Source organism: Pecten maximus, chromosome 7 (assembly GCF_902652985.1).
Source record: "Pecten maximus chromosome 7, xPecMax1.1, whole genome shotgun sequence".
Lineage (NCBI taxonomy): Eukaryota > Metazoa > Mollusca > Bivalvia > Pectinida > Pectinidae > Pecten > Pecten maximus.
In genome coordinates this window covers 42989911-43016370 of record NC_047021.1, presented here as the reverse complement: position 1 = coordinate 43016370, position 26460 = coordinate 42989911, and the positions used below count along the sequence as shown (strand labels likewise).

At 34.9% G+C, this 26460-nt stretch overlaps 1 protein-coding gene across 1 annotated transcript in view; it reads right to left on the bottom strand.

Annotated features, from left to right (window-relative positions):
- Nucleotides 1-26460, bottom strand: part of LOC117330910 (filamin-A-like) — a 134307-nt gene that overhangs the window by 45213 nt on the left and 62634 nt on the right. The window contains 15 exon segments of the mRNA XM_033889466.1: nt 367-399; nt 8487-8734; nt 9467-9656; nt 11790-11943; nt 12230-12353; nt 12809-12979; nt 13477-13800; nt 14132-14305; nt 18732-18956; nt 19139-19259; nt 19749-20006; nt 20393-20586; nt 21404-21667; nt 22472-22609; nt 24952-25005. Of these exon segments, the coding sequence (XP_033745357.1) occupies nt 367-399; nt 8487-8734; nt 9467-9656; nt 11790-11943; nt 12230-12353; nt 12809-12979; nt 13477-13800; nt 14132-14305; nt 18732-18956; nt 19139-19259; nt 19749-20006; nt 20393-20586; nt 21404-21667; nt 22472-22609; nt 24952-25005 (2672 nt within the window).

The window sequence follows — 26460 nt, the reverse complement described above, 5'->3', positions numbered from 1 at the left end:
GGTCATTTTGGTGTTTTAACATTATAAAGAATTACATACTAAACAAATTTGATAATAAAATCAGATCATACACTTACAGGACAAAATCTATTTGTTAAAGAGAAAATGGAACTTTCGGCAGCTAAATTGGACTAAAATTAAGCTATATTTGAATATCTAGTATTTTCAACATGCAACTATTCGCATTTACTAAATGTTAAATTATCTATAATCTTTTAATTCTTAGTATTTGTGATAGCAGTGGTAGTGTATCTCACACAAATCGTGACATGTATAAGCATATGTGATTGGTTAAAACCTTGTTAAATAATATATCATAATTGTTCTTGAAATCTACAAAATGAAAAAAAAGGAGCAATTCCTTACCATATTCCGCCAATCACACGAATTGGTCGTGACCTTTTTGTGGGAAAAAGAGAAAATTATAAAAAATGTACTGTACTAAAATCAATTGGTAAATATACTTGGAAACTGTTTTTGTAGAGACAGCTAAGCGCTATATTATATATGTTTGTGTATATGTATATATGATAGGCAGTAGTTTGCATGCTAAGAGTTCCCTTATTTTGCACTTTCATGCTGAGAGAGTCCCCACATTTGTATTTTCATGCTGCGATGTCCCCCCATCCCCCACCATCCCTGACCAAGAAATTTTGACACAGAACATGCTACCTGTCATTGAAATGATATTTTTTTTAAATTGTAAGTCAATTTCTCTCCTTTCAACATGCAGATAGCATTTGGCACCCAAAGTCAGTTTACCTCGTTCAAATAAATCAACTATGACAGCTATTCTGAACTTGTTGCCATACCGACAAAAATTGAGGATTACAAAATACAGTTTACCTACAAAATGGAGGTGCAGACATTACGAAATAATAAAAGATAAATTCTGATGAAAATAGCATGAACCAGGAGCCGTTGTAAATTACTTGGCAGAAAAAAGAGACTTTTGGTAGACATACTTCAGATGAAATACAGAGACAAATTTCCGCAGTCTCCCGACTTTAAATCCTCCACCTTCACAAAGATAATCAAACATCTATAAGATTTATGTAATATTGTGCATCTTCAATGGATTCATTCTGTATCGTCTTCTGTTATCAAAACTAAACAAAATGTTCAAATTCCCACCGACCATAAAGCATAAAATTTTGACTTGAGCACAGCCAGAGATCTATTACCGCTCCAGTGCCTGCCGATACGAAAATGCAATATTTATACGCATATAGAATCTAGTAGAGTTGTAACTTTATCAAGTTTATCTTGCCCCGTGATGACAACAATGGATAAGCAGAGGATATGATCCATGTTAGGCAATCGGACCTGATGGATCGGTACACTAGAAAACACCCCTCAGTTTAGCTGTGTTTTAATGTAGTATTTCAATCACCTCCTTTGACTGAAGAGCTCGCAGTATAAGTAACCGTGGAAACAGCTGCCAACCATCATCTCAATCTAAACAGAAAATTAACATATTTGCCGACAGACAATGCCTCTATAGATTAGACCGAGATTTAATGATGAAAAAGCAGTGGGCCAAAACGAACAGCGGAAAAAATAGGCTAAATATTCTGACTCAATTTTGTATAATGCTGGCAACTCAGGTTCATAACTATAAGAAATTTCCCCCTGTAATCAAATCTGATACCAAAGTTTGAAATATATACATTTATTAGACAAACATTCCTTGCACAAAACTGCAGTTATCTTCTCTTGTTTCTGATTCTAAAGATTGCAGCGGTGCATCATTATCTCACATTTTGTATAAAAGTTGCAAGAAAATTGGCACAACATTCGCTAATTAGTCAGTATAAGGGGTAAAAAACACCGATAAGGCATGATTGTATGAAGAGAACTGCAGCTTCTAATTACAGAATACAATATAACTTTCTGCTAGACTTGAAATGTTCTGGTGCAATTAATGTAGAATTCGTTTACGGAGACTTCTTAAAATATATAATTTTACACCAAACTTGTGTTCATTAATTTCTTTTTAGATTTTAGAAAATATTCTTGCAAGCTTATTTCAAAATAATGTGTTTTATGCTGAACTGCTAAAAACGCATAAGATATAAAAATGCTTACAAAACACCAAAAGTTTCGAAGAAAAGAAAATCATGATAGTTTTCCCATCATATTTAATGTACCGGGGTATGTAGTTTTAAAAAGGTTTGCAGATTCTAGAAAATCAGTGTCTCTGCCAGGCTAAGGTGGCCAAGATCCAGAGGAGGAGGGAGATCGAGGCAGTGGTGGGGTTTAGTAATCTTATGAAGTACACACCAAAAAGGCTAAAGAAGGGGGATAACTGCATGTTTTAATCATTAATTCTCCAGAAATCTTTTATCAGCTGTTAGCCTCCGAGAGAAGAGGTTTGTTTGGAAGATTTGTCGGAAGACTTGCCATGATAAAACTTGATACATATCTATGAAATAGACTACCAGATTACATACATTATGGCTCAAATGTTGAGATACAGAATTGTGTATACTCATTTTATATACGTCTTCAGGAAAACCAATTATTCTACAGTGTAGGGAATGTCAGTTTCTATAATTCATGGTTTTTTTTCAAAAATATTTCCGTTAATGCTTTTGTAATTAATTTTATGACTTCCAAGATATATTTCCATTTTTGAAATTCTCTCCTTGTATCAAAACAAGACAAACCAAATTCATTGTTTTTAAAATTCCTAGAGACTACTTTTTCTAGTCATTTGGCACAACTTTACCGAACTAATACTCTGTTTTTCTAGTTTTCCATCAGCAATAAGTATTCATGACAGGATGAAGTAAAAGCTAGTTTTTCTTTTTAGAAAGTGTTTGAAAATGCATCATCGTAGACCTCTGATATTTCAAGAATCTTTAAAATCCTTAAGATTCATTGCCCGACAAGTAGCCACTTGAAGTAAAGGAAACATCAGAATATCAAATGTAAACAATCCTCCGTCACTCACTCAACTTCCTCACACAAACACATTCATCCAATTTTAAAATAGTTACAGATATTTAAAACAGGATTTCCTTTCAGGTTTTCATTCATTATACTAACAGAATCTCAATTTGTAAAATTCTTCGAAATTCCTAAGATAAAATTCCGGGCTCCTGGAATTGAGCCGATGTTTCCTGAATATTTGTAGCTAAATTACATCACACCTGAGTTTAATGTACACATTTCGCTGCCAAATGATGTCTGCAAAAGCTTTTCACTGACCGAGATGAGAATCGACAGAATAGTTGACTGTTTCCTTGGTCTCATCCTCGGATAAATCAGACGATGTAAAACAAACTCTACGATAACTGCAACCGACAATTTTAATTCATCTCATCGCTCTGACTCTCATTTCCTCGAGCAGTTGTCAAAACAGATTTAAGAACCAGAGCTAATAGATTATCATACAAGGTTTTTATGAAGACAAACTACTCCAACCTTCTCCCGCTAAGAGTCTAGGATCCTGTCCTGACAACAGATTTGAAGAAAAATAGTTAGATGATGAAAACACATAGCAGGGCTTTTTTACATTCTGACATTTTTACTGCATCATTATATTTTAATTTCGTTTCTTTTTTGTTCCATTTAATTCCAACTGAGTACATAAAACATTTGCATTTCCTCTTATGTCAGAAACCTTCTTGCTCAAAGGTAGAAGGGTTTTTATATTTCCAAAATATGTTTTTAATTAACCTAAATCATACTACCAAGGGAAAAAGGTTGGATGCAGAATTTGTATATTGAAAATATCATAACGATTGAAGACTTTACAATCCTGATGCTAGAACCTATTCAATTACCTAAAATATGTGTATGATTAACCATCATAAAAACGGAAATGCTGATGGAGTTAAGTGAAGGTAGACGCAACTCCTTAATACAATTTTAACCAACTTAACATAGCGTACCATCTCAATTCACTGTTAAATTATTAATAAACAAATAACATATTATCTTTAATCAAGTTGCTATGGTAATGCAACTTTATAACTGCATCTCAAAAAAAAAAAAAAAAAAAACTATATTCAATCAACATGTTAATATGCTTCCTTAACTATCACTGAAAATTCTCCAAAAGTTGATTCGTTTACGGAGTGAAAACTTTTCAAACTAAGTCAGCTTGACCCCATCAGAAACAGGAAGCAGACGTCATCAGTTTCCGTCTTAAAGATGATCTAAACTTATCAATATGCTATGTTTTACTTCTACTTTCAATTACGATTTTTTTCTTTCAGGACCTTCTTACTTGCCATATTGACACGTAATTTAAACGCAGAGATGGTGTTCATACATCCCACATCCTTCACCATACTAACAGCGGCAGCTGTTCCAACCTCTCGGCAAACACGCTGCGAAATTACCCAAAACAGAGAAGCATCACTGTTGTTAATGGAATTATATGTCAAGGTTCAAAAAAAAAATCTTCAATAGATTTGCACCAAAGACAGCACATAATCCTGGTGTCTGATGACAAGCTCCGAAAGTTGTTTATCATTCTTTTAAGTTCTCTGGGTTTAATCAAATCAAATGATGTGCATAGATATTGGTTTCCTCCAACCACTTAAATGTAAAAATACTTGTCTATATCTAATGGAATAGAAATGAGAAGTTGATAAATGCTTTCAGAAACAGTTTTGAATTTAATGGTTTTTATGACACATGAAATATAAATTTCTTTAAAATAAACAATATCCAGTAATTCTCAAATTTTTTTCACAAGAAATAATGAGTAATTCCTGAACTTTGCAATCTACTGAATACCAGATATTTACAAGCAATGTTAAGAGGAGAATTAAGTTTGGTATGCTAAAACGCACTCAATATTATCAAGTATTTTTTTATCTTCTCTGCAAAAAAAAAGTTCAGTCATGTTGTAAAGGTTTAAAACTGTCGAAAAACAGAATCCAGGGAGATTAGTGTCGGACCTAAGTGAGAGTGGCTACTGAATAGCAAACAAGTCTAAGAATGTGCAACAGGTATGTGTGGAATTCATCGGGAAATAGAATCCCATACCCACAGTTCTCAAAGGACTTGGAGCTCAGTCAAACACTAGGCTTGTACGGTACTATTTAGGTTATATAAAAATAGAAAAAACTGACATGTGTTGGACAAGAATTCTTTATACAATATAATAGATAGCCTTCTTCTGCTTCCATTATTCACACGATTCAGGCTGGTGCCAAGTGTCTCTGTTAAAATTACCAACCCTATGTATATAATTTTTGTGAGGAAACAATTTGAGGCCAGTGTGTTTTCATATTTTCTATGTTAATTGTATTTGAGGAAAACAGTTTTGAGGCAAATGAGCAGTAAAATATCAAAATTATCAATTAACCGTGTAATTAGTGCTTTTAATTATGAACTTTCGTTATAAAATCAGAATGACTGTAAAACTTTAGAGTAGCAATTGGGTTTTATTTCTGCAAAACCAGATGTCTGCTTTCCCAGGTAAGTTTGATAAATCTTACAAAATCCCATTATGAGGTAAAGCTTATGTAATTTCCAGAGTTATTTCCCCTTGATATAAGCACCACTTAAACTCTTCATAACATTTTACACTCGGTCATGAATGAAAACGGACCCAAAAACCCTGGACGAATTCTCATCAATGAGTAATGAAAAGTGAAAATTGGAGTGAGATGTTTACGCAGAAATACACAATAAATGTAAAACAGATATTTACCTCAAAATGATGACATTTATAGCCATTTTGTTTCCACGGAAACAAATACCATGGCAATTCAACAAACATTAAACAAGTACACAGCTACAAATAGCGTCCTTGAACAGTAATTAAACAGAAAGAAAGTCTTATCAGAAAAACATAGAAAATTTTCCAATTATGAAAAAAAAACAAAAAAAAATTGGATTAAAAACTTTCAACTTCTCATATGTGCCTAAAATAGTACAATTATACAACTGGGTGTTTTTGAGGAAAACAATAAAACAAGTTTTTAATTAAATATTTAGTTTCTTAATATTTCTTTTCATTATCTATACAGAACACATTTTAATCCACCTGAAAATCCTTACATTCTAACATATTAGATATGACCTCTAACCTCTGCATATGGTATGAATCAGCTATGTACTTATAGAAATAGACAGGTGCAAAGATGCGAGAAAATTATGTGGTATTTTGTTTGAGAAGAAACCCATGATTACATAACACTGTCTATATCGGACGTAAATTCATCACTTCACTTCAAGCCTAACTTGCCTCGCCAAACGCTTATAATCTGAATTACAGAGAATACAGGGAAATGGAAGCCGTCAAACGAGGAAATAAAATATCATTAAGAGATAACAAAAGACTGCTCCATTAACCAGTAAGTTCTTTACTTCAAAGGAAAGTCAATTAAAGCCCATTTACTCAAGATCATGCCAGATTTTCTGTAAGAAAAAAAAAACATTAATGAAATTCTGGCAAGGTAGGTAATGTTGTGCCAAACAGTTCTGCTTTCTCCTCTAAGAGTGATGTTCAATATTCAGAATTTGTACACATAAAGAAAAATCTTTCTTTCACTCCTTGCGCAATGATTGGATCGTTTGAACTTTTAATTGAATAAAAGCACCAAGACCAAACCAAACCAACCTATATTCTCATGATGGAATGATTTAATAAAAGAATAGCTCCGACAAGATTTAATCAACATCAGAAGCATGTAACCCCTAACAAGTTCAGATTGGTAGCTGATATCCCTGTAGAATCAAAACAGATTTCTATCAGCAATGCTTTAAAGAACAACCAGTAACACCAATATATAATCAAATTTGCTTTCTGTGAAATCTCACATCATGGAATATAGTATTTGTGGTAGCTTCTGATTCTGGGTGGACAAATGAGGTTTGTAGTCAGATAATTCACCACAGCCTTATCTCAAACGATTCTCCGATTCTCCATGAAATTTGTATCCTATATATATATAGACATATATATAGTCAATACAACGGTATCTTTAACAACCTCAGTCAGGTTTTTATCAAAATATTCACAGCAACAGTATCTCTCAAAACTTTTTGTGAAATATACAGCCAAAAATATTCCAGTATCTTGAACCATTCTCTGCAGAAGAATGTCTGCAGCCTGTGCATGGATGAGGAATCGTACACCAAGACAGACTAATTGCTGATAAGATCGCCAATGCTTTATCTAGCCCTCCAATACACGGACTTCCTACTTGTGCTAAATACAGACTGGACACAATAAACTCTAGAGATAGCGGCACACTGCAGTCCAAATGTCTGACCACATTCGCCAAATTCCAACCCATAATAGTTTGCTGACAAATTGGTCCTGTTGTCAATCAATCAGACAGGAAAATGAAGGCGTGGAAAATCGGATAGCTGATGATGACATCGGACATGTGTAGGAGTCTCTATGAGATTCCTCACATGCTGTCGTCATAGCAACATAGCAACAACAATGCATAATATAATTATTATGTTCTCACAACAAAAAGAAAGAAATATTTTTACTTTCAAGACAAAAAATTTACCATTATTTTTCTATTTTCTCCTGCCAAACTCAAAACCAGATTATCAAACATGTACCCAAACACCATAGCTGAACCACAGACAAAGATTATTATTTTTTCTGATTTAATGATCTTGACTAAACAGAAAATATACATCCCAACACTTTCATTCCCAGTACATAAATAAACACAGAAAATGTCGGAGACTTATACCGTGGCTCCCCCTGCCAAGCTTATCTACCCCTATCTATCAGAAACTCTATAAGACATGAGATCCTCGCAGGTAGTTCTGCCCCAGACTGGGGGCGGTCGATGGTGGTGTCTGCAGCTTTACGGAGATACATGCACAAGACAAATGGATGCAGCTATATCTATCCCTACCATTCATCATTCTAATGTAAATAAATATATGTACAGCGCAAAACATGCACGTAAACGCAAATATTGTACCTCAACCACAAAAAATCATGTTAGGCATATTTCCAGCACAAGTTACAACTAGGAATTAGATACGGAATTTGATCAGGATATAATAATGTAGATGTTTTCATTGTTTTAGGCAGAAAATAGAGACATTTAATCGCATCAAATCATAGATTCAAAAACCTTTCCACTTTCATTTCATTGTAAAACAAAGGTGGATTACCATGATAATTTTGTATGAAAAAATAGCAAATCAGTTTTGATAAAAAGGACAACAAGATTAATGGTGGCTGGATTGAAAGGAAAAATCTTGTGCAAAGCAATATTCCAGTGAATTCATGCCAACAAAAATTCAAGAAAGAATAATGTCAACTTGAAAATGATTTCAGCACCATCAAAAGCAACATAAATAAAAAAAAAAAGTCTTTAAAACGAAATTTACAATTAAATAGAATAAAAAAGTATATTTACTTCAAATAAAACAGAGCATTCTTTCAACAAAATAAAACTGCAGATTTTAAAAATATTTTTTTTGGAAAAACATTTAGACATCTTCAGCTTACTACCACATTTACCAAACATCATGCCTCTTACCTGGATGTCGTAATCACCGCCTGGTACTGTCTGGCCACCAAACTTGATGTTGATTGTGTAGGCGCCGGCAAGTTGAGGAGTGAAAAGGAGGCTGAAGGTTCCATCAGGGTTCTCCACAATATCAATGTCAATATCGTTGCCACTTGGACTGCGGATACGGCAGGTGACCTTACCATCTCCAGCCTGAGAGGCGTCCACAGTGATGACTGTCTCCTTGTTGATGGGAACAAACTTGTTGTCAAGTCCCTCTGTAATCAGAGACAAGATAAGTCAGAAATCAACACACAAGGAACAGTTCTCTTATATACAGGTATCTCTGTACAGGTGGTCACTTAAAAGAGTTGGTATCTTAACTCAGGTGGTCTCTAAATACAGGTATTCTCTTACACAGGTGGTCGCTTAATTCAGGTAGTATCTTAACAGAGGTGGCCTCTTAACAGAGGTGGTCTCTTAATACAGGTAGTCTCTTAACAGAGGTGGCCTCTTAACAGGGGTGGTCTCTTAACAGAGGTGTTCTCTTAACAGAGGTGGTCTCTTAATACAGGTGGTCTCTTAAAACAGGTAGTGTCTTAACAGAGATGGTCTCTTTATACAGGTAGTCTCTTAACAGAGGTGGTCTCTTAATACAAGTAGTATCTTAACAGATGCGGCCTCTTAACAGAGGTTGTCTCTTAACAGAGGTTGTCTCTTAACAGAGGTGGTCTCTTAATACAGGTGTTCTCTTAACAGAGATGGTCATAGTCTGTTTACAGCATTAAACTGTTTTTGTAGGATTAAAACATGGTGGTCTTTTATCTAAATTGAGACAGGATTCCTCAATAGGCATGTGTCCAGAATCAAGTCATGGCAAGTACGAATTTGTAACAAAGCATAACAAAGATATCCAAGAGATCAATCCCATTCAATATATCTCAAAAGACCGTTCTCTGTAAGAATTGATTTCCATCCTAGAAATTTTTGACACATAAAGCTATACATACCAGTGATTCTACATTTGCTGGCATCACCAGTAGGCTGAGCTTTAACCTTGAATGGAGAGTTGGGGACGTTCTTGCCGCCAAACTTGACATTGATCTTGTACGTTCCAAGGTCGTCAGGGATGTACGAGACTGTGACAGTTCCGTCACCATTGTCCTGTATGACGGGGGTGATGAAAGATCCATCTGGTCTCTACAAATGAAAATCGAAATACAAGTCAGCTAATCAGTAAAACAACCAATGAATGTTTTGTTTAAGTAAGGGCAATCAACAAACCATTTTTTAAAATCTTTCAATCGACTTCAATTATTAACAGCCGAGTGATAATCTGTTATACCACTTTTATGCAAATCTTATTACCATTAATTTATGCAAATCTTATTACCATTACTTCTAACTCATAAAAAAATTGATGTTGTTATTTGAAATAATTATCATATTTACACTTAAACTTAAACACCTGTAGGCTTAAATCGACCACAATGATACAATGCAAAATGTCCACAATATCTAGTAAGATACTAAAACAGTATTCATTTTAATATTTGTAAAAGAAAACATTAACTTCAACATAATTTACACAAAGTTACGGTCAGAAAAAGGTCGCTTCACAATTTATCTCTTTAAAATAGATGATAACTTTCTTCTTCTCTCCTATATCATCTCCGCTGATTAATTTGTTTACCAAATCGTAGGTTTAAACATTTACCACCTGGGATTCATCACCGTAGCAGTCGAGTTTGATTACATCTACCGATACCGTGCCAACAAATATTACAATAAGTGTTTTGTTCCACATTAGCTGTGAATCTTTTCGTACAATTTCTTTTTTCTTTTTCTTTTTCTTTTTTTGCAAATTTACACCCAGACAGGAGAATCAAAGTATTAATTTCCAGCATTCTTTAAATTCTATCTTTACAACAAAAAAAACATCAGTAGCTTTCAGAGCATGTAACACAAAATGTAGTCTAAATGGAATTGAATCATCATTTTATTAAAGTATTGTACAGTTGAATTATTCAAGGATTCAAATTGTTTGACTGAAATATTGAAGCAAAAATAGATATATTTTTGTGAAACGGACAACAATTTTCTCTAGAAATTCTTCTTTCTGTATATCTAGGTTTTATGAGAGGGTAAGTTTTGAAAATTATGAATAAATTTTAAGAGAGGTTAAGTTTTGAAAATCATCAATAAATAAACTTGTTGCATATGCTGCACTTTTGTAATTGTAAATTCAAACTTAAATAAAAAAAAAACAGACTGTAAAATAAAATAAAAAATAACATATTTACAGCGATGATTTACACTGAAATCCCTCTATGTACAATAAATTTTCCACACATTATTTCTATCATTATTACTAAAACATTTTCTATCTGGCCAAAGAAACAATTGAAAATACAGGTCTGCCTTTAGGTGTTGTATACAGCTGTTGTGTAAATCTTTACCGTTCCCTATCAGTGTAACATCATAACCCTGGCCCGTGGCCAACATTCTTCAAACTAATGCACAGTATATGTGTACAATTTACCAGCGGGAGTCAAACACCTAAGCTGTGATGTTATAACACTGAAGGGGGGAAAATCAAAATGTGGTGTGTCCGTGTCTGAAGGTATATTTGTTATCCTTTCGACTAGTCCCTATATATCGAGAAGTCGTTATTAGGCCAATGTTTGTCAGAACAGTCTTGAGTAAAATTACTTCAGAAATTCTGCATGATTTACGACTGGTTTCCGTAACAACCTGACATTTTGACGGATGGAGGTTTTTAACGAGTTGAACTCTTTCCTAGGCAGAAAGATGGACCGGTGATAGACAATGGAAAGACATCTACGTAATTAGAGATGTGATGAAAGGTCAATGCCATTCTATGGTATCAGGATACAGTACATACTGAACAAAGGGAGACAACAATGATAAATGGTTTGAAAGTTTTCCAAACAACAGTCTAAGGGAAACAACTCTTACATGACTAAGAGTGCATAATTTCAGAATAACTAGGAATTGGTCAACATTAAGAGAGAGCAAAATTTTGTTTTAGAAATTCTGTGCAATGCATCCTTTTAATTTTTGTAAATAACCAAAAATTTGTCTTTTTTTTTTCTTTGTTTTTTTTTATTCAGTTTTGACTGATTTCAGAATTATAGAAAAATACAGTGAAAAATCAAGGACTTCTGTCTTGGGAAATATTTTTTGGCTCTGATATAGTGAACAAAAAAATCATTAACCATAACCACGAAAAAACAAACTGCTTTACATAAAACATACATTTCATTGACTGACCCAGCAATCAAAAACAAATTTCCATATTTCGGTACTTACCATTATAATGACCTCCAGATCGGCCACACCAGCGTTGCTGGTGTCAATGGTAAAGGTGACTGGCTTGCTGGCGTAGACGTTTGGTCCTACCCCTGATCCAGTAACCAGCACTCGGCTAGCATCACAGGTGGGCTGCACTTGCATAGCAAAAGGACTGTGAAAAAAAAATTCATAAATGGTGATAATAGATTCTAAAAATATTGACATTTAATTAAATAAAAGTTTTTTGTTTTCTATATTTGTTTTATAATATGAACATTTTTGATACAGACTATACTGTAGGTATTGTACTATACACCAGCCTTACTCGGGTCTCTTACAAGATGGCTCCAGCTACATTTTAATAGACCAGTCCTTTCACACATTCACAACATGCTATCAGTGGTAGGTATATTTTCCAGTAGAAGTCTATCGGTCAGTACATTTAAACTGTTCCTCACCTGCCAGGTACTTGTTGGTCAGCGTACTTCACCTCGACTTTACACTTGCCCTCCTCCTTGGGATAATAGGTGGCGTTGACCTTGCCCTCACTGATTGGCTGCAGTTCTGCTGGGCGTTTGTTTCCTGTTGATAAAACAATGCATTAGATATCCCTATATGATTAGCATGATATAATACAATATAATACAACAAGAATTCCATGTACATCGATTTACACTGTGAAATAGTGAATCTAACGTAGGCGTGGCATTATAAAGGAAGGTATTTAAAAATCCCAATGGAAAGTCTATATGATTAGCTTGATATAATACAATATGATACAACAATAGTTCCATGTACATCGATTTACACTTTGAAATAGTGAATCTAACGTAGGCGTGGCATTATAAAGGAAGGTATTTAAAAACCCCAATGGAAAGTCTATATGATTAGCTTGATATAATACAACAAGAGTTCCATGTACATCGATTTACACTTTGAAATAGTGAATCTAACGTAGGCGTGGCATTATAAAGGAAGGTATTTAAAAATCCCAATGGAAAGTCTTTCTATTACAAATGACCAGTGGTCAGTCTTACCTTGGGTGTCAGTGTAAGTAACTTCCAGGGGAGCCTCTCCGGCCTCAGTTGTGTCCACGGTGAAGGTAGCTGGAGATCCTTCGCGGACACCCTTGCTGTCCAGTCCCGGACCATAGCACTGAACCTTAGCGGGATTCACTGGGTTTTTGATCGCAACATTGAACGGCGAGCCTGAAAAATATGGAGAAAATTTTTTAAGGAAATTGTTAAAAAGAATTATCGACAAAAAACAACATTATGGTAACAGCATATATGAAAACTAACAAAAACTACACAAATATTGCATTACATTACTGGTGGTGTAAGGGAGATAACTCTTGATATAACGTTTTAATACCCTGGTGTAAGGGAGATAGATCCCACTTAATAAGCAAACAACACTTTTCAGTTTTAGCTGGGTAAAACCTAACGTCCATACACAACCAAATTTAAATGAAAGATATGAAGCATCCATGACTGTAGTGAAAACATTCACCTTTGGAATTTTTAGACTGTGCCCTCTGACCAAATCAAGCTTACCATATTTATCTAGCAATATGCCCACACCACCAAACCCTAAGATTGACAGAGTTTATAAGCTGGCTAACTTACAGAATAACTACAGTACTGGGAGGAGTTTTATGACAACATGAGAAATTTCCCCGGAGAGTTACCAAAATAAAGTGTACCTGGGATAGGTTGGTCAGCAAAGCTGATGTTTACGTCGTAGTCGCCAGGTTTCGTTGGAAGATAATCAACAGTGAGAGTTCCGTCACGGTTGTCATTACAATTGATCTGTGCCTCTACGGGTCCGTTGATGGCGAGGCCAATACCACCCTGGCCTGCATTCTTAACATCGACGGTGAACTGCTGGGTATCACAGGAGAATCCACCCTCCAGGCCAGGTCCGTAGGCCTTTACGCGGCTGGAATCATTTCCGGGAACAGTGTTCACCTTGAATGGACTCTTGGGGATCGCCATGTTGTCATATGTGACATCGATGGTTGTGGGACCTGCCAATCAGCAAAGGAATTAGATCATCATGTCCTAAAACTCTTTATTATATACAAATTTTATTTAATTTTTTTATAAAAATTTCCCTGAACATAATATACTAATGTGATTTTTCATTTTTTTTTTTTATTAATCTAGTGTTTTTAACTAATTGCTGCGACAGACTTTGATATAACCACTTAAAAAGAACTAAATAATTTGTTTTGTCTATATCCCCTATTACAGCTGAACTGCTTAGAAGATTTGATCAAATATTCATATTTACAGAGAATAAATTTCAAATGATAAGAATATAAGCATATGTATACAGTCAATACTAGAAGTACCAACCTTGCTCCTCTGGGGTATAGAGAACATTGTAGGTTCCGTCCTTGTTGTTTGTGACAATGCTGTCGTGCTTGGTTCCACTCGGACTTGTGATGATAGCGCGGATGTTACCTTCGCCAACAGGTGTGACAGACTTGGCATCCACGGTGAACTCCGAAAGAGATTCCAAAAATACACCTACAAAAAAAATTACGTTCTTCTTCAATTTATATTCTTTATTTTCAGAAAAAAAATCAAATGTATACTTAATGAACAAAAACTTGATTTGTTTTTAAAATGAAGATTTCAACTAAAGTCATGATAAATAATACAGTTTATATTGAAATCTTTATTGTTATTTTCGATTTCCCAGCATTTTCATTACACACAAGGGAAGTAACTGCATTCTACAAGCAATATCTATATTGTCTTATCCATATTAGAAAGCCCATTAACTTTTAATACATATGCATGTTTATCATTAAAATTCCATCAAAATAAAATCTGAATCATGGTCAATTTTCTCATTAAACATTAATGTATATTTATATTATTAACAGCTATATAGTATATTGTATAATTAACTTTGATAAGCAGGAAATCTTAATGTTAATTAAATTTTCACATACTCATTAAGATTTAATCAAGTGCAAGGTAGGTTAAACTGTGGTGAATTGGTTATGCAATTTTAACGCATACATCAATATTTTTTAAAGTCAAATATATTAAAATTTCAATACATCAATATATTTATGATTTTGAAGCATATCAATTTTGCATACAGAAATTTTATACAGTGTAATTTATATTGTGCATGAAATATGTAAAAAAAAATTCCAAGCAGCCAAAAGCTATACAGAATGGTTAATTCCTTATTTCATTTTCCTTTTTTTCTGGAATATTGCACCATCTTCTTTGTATTTACTTTCCTCAAATATTTTACTGACTCAAGGTTCTAAAATAAGCCATCTTAATTAGTCAATTAAAACAAGGCTTCGTATGCATTAATGCTTCATACATGAGGTATACAAACACGGCTTCAAGCTGTAAGAGAATTCTAATGCATAATTTGGTATAATACATGTAGAAACATTTAATTCACAGCAAACACAGCTACTGTATTGATACAAATAAAGTTAAACTTCATCAATCTGGACACTATTAACTTGAACAAAATCTGGAAAAAAATTTAATCTTGATAGACAAATAGAAGTCTTTACTATAGAATTATAAAAACTGATTTTCCAGTTTTAAAATTCATGTATAGAAAAAATTAATCAAGATGAACGAAAAAAGGTGTTCTGATAATAAATTTCCTGAAACTGATTTTTTTTCATATTATTTTTGGGTCCAGACAAACAAGGTGACACAGATGTATCGAATTACGAGTAAACCGTTATGAATTGAAACAACACAGTCACACTAAAGATTTATTATCACATCCACAAAGGTCAGACCGTTAGATGGCTGGAGAGATTAGAGGTTAGATTTAAACACTTGTCATTTGGTCTGCTGTGATATGGTCCATGAATTTTTAAAAGATACAAACAGAAATTATATAAGAAAATCTAATATCAGTTGAGAATTCAAGCATGCCTCGCTTACAAACTTTTATAAAGTAGCATCAAATATGCTGAATTCACTCATAATTCTAGTAAAAATTATATTTAGTTAAAAAAATAGTTATATATCATTCCAGTACCTTTCAGTTCAGCAGGAATTTTTTTTCTTTTTTTTTTGCTATATGTTAAACTAGATATCTAACAAGAAGAAACCTCTTTTGCAAAACCCTAACATGCCCGCCATGCAATGGATTTAGCATTCATACCATTTTACAACCCTCTCTTCTTCCATGCATAGCAAACTTTTCGATAGTCTGTATATGAATCGTTAAGAATTGAAATACAACCCAATCTATCATACTGAAAAGACAAGCTGGAAATACCAAAAGATTGTAAAGCTAGCTACAGCATTTTGAAGCCTTCCACCCCTCCTGGTGGACTGGTCTGTGAGACCATACCATTTTACCATGACAAGGGGTGTTAGAAGTCACGATATATGATGCTTGGCATTGCTGGGTTACAATTAAAGGCACGCAGGGAATATTAAAATGAGTAAGGAAAGTCATCCAATCAAATCCATGCAATGCAAATGCATTATGGGTAGGATGATTACCGGTGGGGTTAAGACCAGGTCCGTATGCTGTCACGCCACTGAGATCCACTTTCGGTCCGGGCTCAATTCTGGCCGTGAAAGGAGAGTTTTTGATTGGCTGATCTGCGTAAGTGATATTAACTTTATAGTCTCCCTCCTCCACTGGCATGTAGGTGAAGTTACATGTTCCGTCACCGTTGTCAACGCAATCAATCTTAGCTTCCTTCGGTCCTTCCACAGTTACGCCAAGCCCGCCGGGAGTAGTTGCTTCCCTTGTATCGACGGTGAATGTACAAGGCTGGTTAGATTTGCCACCTTCCAAGCCAGGTCCATATGCTTTGATCTTGTCGGAGACCTCTGGCTGGACGTCGACTGTGAATGGTGATTTAGGTACTTCTTTACCGTTATAATCGACCTTGACCTTGTGGGGTCCCGGCTCCAACATGGTCACTGCTGCAGTGTATCCCTGGGGTGTCTCCTTTACTGGGACCTCCTTTGTGGCCCCGGATGGGGACATGACAGAAAGCTTAGCTGGAGTGTCCGACTTACCAGCCGCTGTTGTTACGATATCAACTTGTCTGGGTTCTTTGACTTTCATTGCTAAAGCGTAAAGAAAAATTTTAAATCATAAAAACAAGAATTCATATTCATAATAATGCACAAATATCTGGTATTCAATTTATTTTCACCTTCACGTTGCATCAATTTTTAAAACAAAAAAAATATTTTTATTTTGCAGAAAAAAAAATGACATCGCTGATGGACACTTACGTTTGTCCAGTCCAAGAACGTTGACTTTGCTAACATCGATCTTTGGTCCTGGGTTGATCTTGACCTTGAATGGAGAGTTGGGGATTGGCTGTTCAGCGTAAGACACATTGACGCTGTATTCTCCTTCTACCTCAGGGAAGTAAGTGAAGTTGCATGTACCGTCTCCATTATCAAGGCATTCAATCTTCGCCTCTTTGGGGCCTTCGACGGTAACACCGAGACCACCAGGAGCAGTTGCCTCCCTTGTGTCTACAGTGAACGTGCAGGGCTGGTGAGCCTTTCCACCCTTGAGACCAGGGCCATAGGCCTTGACTTTGCTGGAAAGATCTGGCACGGCATTGACAGTAAATGGAGACTTGGGAACTTCCTTTGTTATCATATGTCACGGTGACTTTATGAGGGCCGGGTTCCTGTACGCTGAACTGAGTTGTGTATCCCTGAGGTGTTTCTTTGACAGGGACATCCTTCTTCTTGCCAGAGGGAGATACGACAGACATTTTGGCAGGTTGGTCTGATTTGCCAGCAGAAGTTGTTACAATGTCTACAGGTCTAACTTCTCCAACTCTGATCGCTACAGAAACGAAATCATACAAATATTTTTATTAATAAATACAAAATCTAAGAGAATTACGAACAGAGGAAATAGATAGAAAGAATCAAGTAAAGGAGGAGATCAATAATATTCCTGCCATGCTTTTTATTTTTATTGAAACCAAGCACTCCACACAGACAAACTTACGTTTGTCCAAACCTACGACCTTGACCTTGGTGGCATCAACCTTAGGTCCAGGCAGGATCTTGGCCTTGAATGGTGAGTTTGGAATTGGTTGTTCCGCATATGTGATGTTGACGCGATATTCTCCCTCAACTTCAGGCACGTAGGTGAAATTGCATGTGCCATCACCATTGTCAACACAATCAATCTTCGCCTCTTTGGGCCCATCAATAGTGACACCGAGACCGCCTGGAGCAGTTGCCTCCCTTGTATCTACAGTGAATGTGCAAGGCTGATGGGCTTTCCCGCCCTTGAGGCCAGGTCCGTAGGCCTTGACCTTGGCGGCCAGGTCTGGGGTGACATTGACGGAGAAAGGAGACTTGGGCACTTCCTTCGCTGCATAGGTGACGGTGACTTTGTGAAGTCCGGGTTCCAACATTGTGAGGTTGGCAGTGTACCCTTGTGGGGTTTCCTTGACGGGAATATCACGCTTCTTCTTGGTAGGGGAGAGAACTGTGAGAGTGGCAGGTGTAGGAGATTTCCCACAATCCTTTGTAATAATATCGACCTGTCTTGGTTCATTGACCCTCATGGCTAAAGTAAGAGAGAGTCAGTAAAGTGAAGAAAAAGAAATCAGGAAAAAAAAGAAAGAGACATATCTTGTATGAAATCGTCAGTAAAATTCTTCCACCTTGGTATTAAAATGTGTGTATAATGTAAACGAACAGTGAAAGCATCTGACAGTTAGAAATAAATCCCCAACCATTTAAATGGGAACATATCTTGCCCAACAACCGTGACCTTTCAACATTAATTACTGAACATAATGTGAAAATTCAAACATATACCGCCCACCACATTTGTTAAGTGCACGTAACAAAATATTGTGATTTTGACCGTATGAGATAAACTCTTCTCCAACAAATAGGTGAAAATTGTGCATGACCTTGAACCAAGAAGCATGTTTTAGATAGTAATACTTACGTGTATCCAAGCCTACGACCTTGACCTTGCTGAGGTCAATACTGGACTCAACATTGACTTTAATGGGACTTTTCGGGATCTCGTTGTTTGCAAAGTACACTTGTACAACGTAAGTTCCAGGTGTTTTTGGTTCGTATTCGATCCTGAATGTGCCGTCTTTGTTGTCTACGGTTTTCACAGGGACGTCTTTTCCACGTTCATCAGTCAAAGCAATGCTGATATCGCCTATAAAAAATTTTTGCTTTCAAATCAAACACAAACAATACACCTGAAGTAAAATACATATTATGCTACAGTTTCTGGTGGATAGAGTATTAGATTAATTTTTTCAAATTTGCATTTAACTCTTTTCTAAATCACTTCAAACATTATGAAGTTCAGTTATTGTGGTTCACACATTTTCTCACCTGGACCAGCAGTTTTACAATCAACGACGAAATGAGTCTTTACTCCAGTCTTAACTCCTTTTTCTACGCCAGGACCGTACACCTTCACGTTTCCTGGTTTGGACTGCTCTCCGACCATCACCTGACAACAAAAAGTACCAAATCTTTCACAACACTTCACAATACCATCTTCTTTATTCACAAAAATGTATCAGGGTCAAATCAGATCATTATTATTCAGTGAATTTTTAAATCTTTTTATCATCCAGGATAAATAAACATAGAACACTTTCTAAGATCTCCAGTATAAAATATCACACAATCTTAAACCACAGTTCAACATCTTCACTTAAACAGTGAACAGTGGTTTTAATGTTGTTATAGTCAATATGACAGCAAGATGTATGGTGAGCAAATGTCATGGGAACTGTTTTGTCAACTTTGAAAAAAACTGAACTAACAAAAATTACCAACTTTTTTAATGTCACATGACCCACTAGGTGTTACAGCCTGAGGCACTGGGTGTTATAGGCGTATGATGGCAACTGCCTCTTTGCGTTGTGTCAATGGGAAAATGTGGAGCAAATGTAAATATTACAGAATAAATGTCTTTAACCATACCAGTACTTACCCTGAATGGACTGTTGGGGATCTGTACTCCGCCCCAGGTGATGGTGATGGTGTGTTTAACGGCACGCTTGGTCATGTATTTACATGAGTAAGTTCCGTCCTTGTTGTCCTTGACCTGGACATCGACAGGTTTAAGGTCAACATCCAGACAGGAGATCTTGAGCGCTGCTTTGCCTGCCTTCTTTGCATCCACAGTGAACTCAGCCCATGTGCTTACTTTCACACCAGTCTTTTCCAGACCAGGGCCCTTGGCAATGACCTAGATAGAACAAATCTCTGTTAGTGTCAAGATTATCTGACTAGGACATAATACCTGTGATATGTGCTAGAGTAACCTCCCTTACTAGAACTTATTAAAAACTACCATTTAATTGACAACCACTTCAAACAATCCAATCATACATCCATTTTTTTCATTTCAATCAAATAAATTAACTAAGTTGGCATATTTCCTGACATGAAACTCTTCTGTGTAGGAGATACAAAATTTAATGTACCATGCATCCTTAATGAAAATCAGAATTTTTTTTCTACTTTTTTGTCCAGAGATAATTTAACAGTTCATCAAGGATATAGTAGATCCATTGATTAGGAATTAGAATCGAAGATACAGAAAATCAAATTTGATTGACAGGTGAACTGTACCTTTGTGGCATCGAACTCCTTGGTGGCAGGTTTGATCGGTACCATGAAGGGGGATTGTGGGATATCCTCTTTATTACAGAGAACATGTACAGCGTATTCACCCTCTGCCTTGGGGTAGTAAGTTACATCAGCGGAACCATCGTTATGGTCCTTACAATCTATCTTGCACTGTGATGGACCCTCGATGGAGAATCCTACAAAATAAACAACACATCGGATGGAGAATCCTACAAAATAAACAACACATTGTAACACCAAAGTTTTTGTTATTTTAATGATATTACTTTCTTTTAATTTGTCAAAACAGCATGAAAAATAAATGTTTTTAACAAATTTTGATAATGCAAACATAATTCCTTTGGCACCGATCCTATTTAATGCAACTTGAAAACCTGAAATTATCAGTGATCCATACTACAGAAAAGCAACATGCTAAATCCTTATTGAGGAGTTTAATCGTAAAAATCAGAAATATTGAGGTATCAGTGTACTAGCAGTAAAATAATTAAGCATTGATGTCATTTTTTTTTTAGTTTCATCAGGGTATGAAACAAATTTTGTTTGCAAACTGTATGAATACGCATAGCGGATTCTTACAGAAGTTTGCAAACAAAATTTGTTTCATACCCCGATGAAACTATAAAAAAAATTGACATCAACGCTTATAATTAATTTTTGAAAATGATTTTCTAATTTAAAACATGTTTTATGTACAATTTTACTGGTTTTAAACGGGATTCTTTTTCTCAAATCAATACGCAACGTCAATTGTCGTATTGTGACGTGACATTTTTCGCGCCATTCTCGGAATTTCTTTCATAGAAGAATGAAAAGAATTTTTCGACCAATCACATTTGAGTATTTACCATGAAAACAAAAGAAAAATTAATTATTACTGTTTACAACATCAACAGATTTAACACAGTGTCACAATAACAAAATGAACAGATTTTCCTGAGAGGTATGACACCAATATGACCCAATAAAGATAATAGTATACAAATATTTTACCAAGAGCTCCTGTTTCGCCGTTGGTCTCTACAGTAAAAACGGCTGGCTGGTTGACAACACCTCCCTCCAGACCCGGTCCGTAGGCCCTGATCTTGGACACCTTTGTGGGCCCAACTTCGATCTTGAACGGGCTCTTGGTGATGTGTTGTTCACCATAGGTGATGTTGATAATGTACTGGCCCTTGATGGTTGGTACGTATACACACTCCCAGACGCCTTCCTCCGTCTTGGACTTGACTGATGTACACTTCAACTCAGCACCTCCTGGTTAACAGACATAGCATCTGTCAGCATTTTGTCATTCGACAGATGATTTTTAATGACACATGAAATATATTTTTTTATATGTATAATCTGAAGATTTATTTGAAATGCCCATACTGTAAACGTGGTTATTTTCGCGGCAGGGTAGTTTCACGATTTTGATATGTAAACTATACATGTTGAGGTAATTTTCGCGATCGATCCACCTTTGTTTGTAATTTGAGATTATGCAAATTGATATCAAAATAATATGCGTGGGGGAAATTTTCACGATCAAAAGGACTCCGTGTAATTAGCGTAAATTTCCCCCTCGCATAAATTTCCATGTTTACAGTAACTGGCAATTATGATAAATGAAAGCAAAACATAGTGGAATGTTTATACTGTTTGAAGGCTTATAGCTGCTGAGGAACAGAAATATCGTGAGATATCTGTAAGGTATAAACATTTCTGTGTAGAGGGTGGTACGGCTGGAAATACTGTACTCACTCAGAGATAGTTGTGGGGTGCATTAAACAGCGTCAAATTGTGTCAAAATATCTTTGTCGCCTATAGTAGACAAATTTTGAATTGATTTTTTTTTACCCATAATTCAGTATTAATTCTCACAGCACATGTGGTTTTTTTTGGCAGCGGAATGAACAGGAATAAAAATAGATTTTGAAATTTGGATCAACTTGTGTGGTTCACCCCACAAGTCGACGAACAAAAGACTACACCCGGCAGGTTTACCTTGAGATATCCATCCGGTTTGTCGATGTATGTTTTAATAAAGCTATTGTTTTATAACTAATAACAACTTACCTGGTTGTATAATCTGTATTTTAAGTTCCGCTGTTCCGGCACCCTTGGTGTGAACTTTGAACGTTGCTTGGTCCTTGATTCGGACTCCGGTGGGCTGGACACCTCGTCCAGTGGCATAACACATCTTGGCATTAGATGCTATAAATAGATCAAAATTGATTTATAAAAATTTTGCTTAAAAATTGTTAGTTTTAAATATGCAGCAAAAGAGAAATGATTTTTGAACTGCAGTCTAAAAAGCACAAATATAAATTGAAATGTAGGAAATAGACAAAAACGACAAAAATTTTGACATCATTATTTCATAACATAAACCAATTAATATAAGAGTTATTGGTGTTAGAATACTGAGACAGACAAGGCACACCAGTGAATAAATTGCTAATAGATCAGACATATTTCTCAGACATGGCAACAGGAAGCTGCCTTAGAAACCCTGGAAATGAATGTCTTAGTAACCATAGCAACGGCTACAAAGTATGAATTTTTTAGATCATCATGAATGCAGAACTTCACCTAAAGTTTGTTTTAGTCATGTTACATGCTGACTGCTTTCTTCTACAATTTAAAGATTTTATCATGCCTGATAAAAAAATCATGCCTGATATTTTTTATTGTGTTACTCTATTCCGTCAAAGAAAATGTACTGATTAAACATAATCTTTTGTCTGAAACATGTACTTGACAAGCGATACACATTTTTGATTGTTACTCCAATTCCAGTATAATTACTACAATGAACATTGTTAATATATTTCCTTATGAGACCTGGTTCGCGTAGAAATCCCCAATTAACATTCTTTTTATACAAAGTTCTTGAACTTTTAGGTTTTTTTCTAAATCTTATTCCAAAAATTCCAAAGAAAATGTTTAACACAAAATTAATGTATGATTATGTTTGATTGGTACTAACCGAATCCAACAAAATAGCAAATAATGCACGTTCTCTTGTTAAGCTTGTCATGAAATGGCGAAGTTCAAACCAAGTTATCTACTCTGTCACACTGATCACTATAGTAAAACTAAACATCATCCACCTACATATGTGAAGTCATAGAATTCACTTTTTCACAGTATACATGCAAGTAATTTCAAGGCACTACTTCAATAAATACTAATGTCAGTCTTCTTTTCCTATGTTATTTTGAAAACAAAAGCACCACAAAAAACGGATGTATAATACGCCTGTCTGACCCTAACCAATGATCTTTTCATTTGTTTGATATTTTAAGTATTCTTTGACTTGATAATTGTCCCAACAAAGTTATGTCCTTGATCAGTCAGAAATATTAGAAAAACAAAATTAAAACAAAAATATGACTAGAAATCAAATCTGTAGTGTTGTTGTTAGACCCGACAAGAACATCCATGCCAAAAGTTGGGACGTGATTTGACTGAACTTTCACTGAAGAGTCTTGCACCAAAACTTAAACCGAAACAAGTGTGCAAGAAAAGATAAGCTAAAACTATCTAAAAATTCCAAAATGAGCACCCAAACTTTAACCTGACAAATGGACGGATGCGGATCAAGGCTATACCATAATACGCCCGTCGAAATCCTACAGGCATATAATAATAATGATAACAACAACTGCAAACAATTAATTAAAATGGAAAGTAAAATAAAAAAAATCACACTCTATAATATTGAGGTCACACTCTATAATATTGAGGTCACACTCAGTTAAAAATTCAACAAATAAAAATAATAATATTGAACAAAACATTGAATCGACAATTCAAAATTTGTATAGACATTCTGTAATTTTCCCACAAAGCTATGAGTTAATTTTTCTCAATTTTCCCATAATGCAAAAATATGAAATCAAATTTTCTGATCCAAGATATAATTTTTTTAATTTTCATTTTCAGTGAAATAAAAAATATCACACTATCATCAAATTATTAGGGCATACAACTAATCGGTGAATTGATAATAAAAACTTTTTTAGAAAGAATGTATCGATTATTAAGATGTGTTTATTCAAAATTACAGAATGTATAAAAACAAAAACAAAAACAAAAAAATGACAAAAAAATAATAAGATAAAATGAAAAATCAGTTGAACATTTTGAATAAACTAACATGACCTGAAAGGCATATAAATGAAGTAAGGGTAATATCTGTCACTTCATGAATTCAAGATAATTTTTCATTTATCCATATCATATTCACACAAAGATAAAGTTTCATATATAGACAAGAAATCACTGATTGTTATATATATACATATATGTAAATAGGCCTAGAACCCAAGAATTTTTTTTTTTTCAAATCTTAGGGACGCAGATAAATCAACAAAATTTTTGAAGAGATTTTCAAGTTCAAAAGAAAAAAATATTAAATTATCTCTTAAGATCAAATATATGCCTTCCAGCAAATAACTCTCGACACAACGTGAACGGCTTGCAAACTTTCATTCCGCCGATATGTTAATTGTCTAAGCAGCATCCATCACACCAGCAACTTGCATAGTTACCAGGAGCTGGCTGTTGTTTACCAGGAGGCTGTTTACCGGCCGGCCCCTTTCCAACTGCCAAATCAACATTTATTACTATAAAACAGTTTCCTTCCTCCTGCTGTACAATGTTATAACCAAATGAATTTAATTCTTCCTTGATAATATGATGTTGGCAGACAATGAAATTACTCTAAGATGACCATATAAGGTAATAGCATCATAGGAAAGTTGAAATATGAAACATATTAAAAACTAAAATATCTCCAAAGCAACAAAATATCAATCAAGAAAATAGTGTAAAGTTAAATAATAACTATTTAATACTCTACTGGAATAGAAAGTTTGATACAAGACTTATTAATATGCTAAATGTCTTTTTTTAATCATTTATTTATCTATTAATTCATTTTCAATTTTACACTTTTTTTTTTTTTTTTTTAACAAAGTTTTTAGTCAATGAAAATATAAATATTACTGATTAAAACTACTGGACATTTATTCTGTTAGACAAAACAAAGGTTGAAAATAAAAGAAACGTTTTAAACAAAAACAATAACAATATCAAAATGTTAATGGATGACTAGAAGCTGGACACAGAACAACATGTTACAGACATGTTTGATCAAGGGGAGGTAACCCTGGATCCACATGAACGGAACACAGAAAATCGGTCTGAAACTGAACTCTGCTTTGTAACACATTAGAGTGGTGTCTCAAATTTTAAGATAAAGAACAAATTTTTGGAAACAGATTTCATCTTTTTCTACTGCATACTCAATATTACTCCAGCAAATGGTTCATGTCAAAACTTAAAAAAAGAAAATTAAGAAGAAAAAATAAAATACCTATATATATTACATTTCACTACAAATCCAACATTATTATTCAGCAATAAGCCCTCCACCTCGAGTCTGTTTATACATATGCCATCTGGCCTGTTATGGGATAAATGCGCTCTTCCATTTAAGAATCTAGTCTTCATGACATTCATGCCTACTTGAATTACAAAACTTTTAATGTTTTCCCTCTATTTATGTTAGGTTCTGACAAAAAAACTAAACAAAAATATAGGTAATTATTTGGACATCTTCTTTTCATTTAATTCTTTTCAACTTTTATCTATTCAAACATTTTTAAACCTATTTTGTGATAACAGGAAATCTGTTCACATACAGGACGTTTTTGCCTACAGAACGTTTGGCCTACAGGACATGTGGCATAAAGGACGTTTGGCCTACAGGTCGTGTGGCCTATAGGTCGTGTAGACTACAATCATGTAGAAATCCTGTTTCGACAGTTTCAGACCAGATATCTTGTACATTGTTTTACAGGTCATTAACCGATCACTGGACGTCATACCACATGACATAATGACGTTATCAGATTGTGACGTCATAATCAAATCATGTCTTCTGATTATTACATCACAATTTATAGCATTCAATAACGCCTCGCCATCGTACAGTTGTAGGATAGACATATGGTGATCAGTTAATCTGCAGTCACACCAACAATCTAAATATTTAC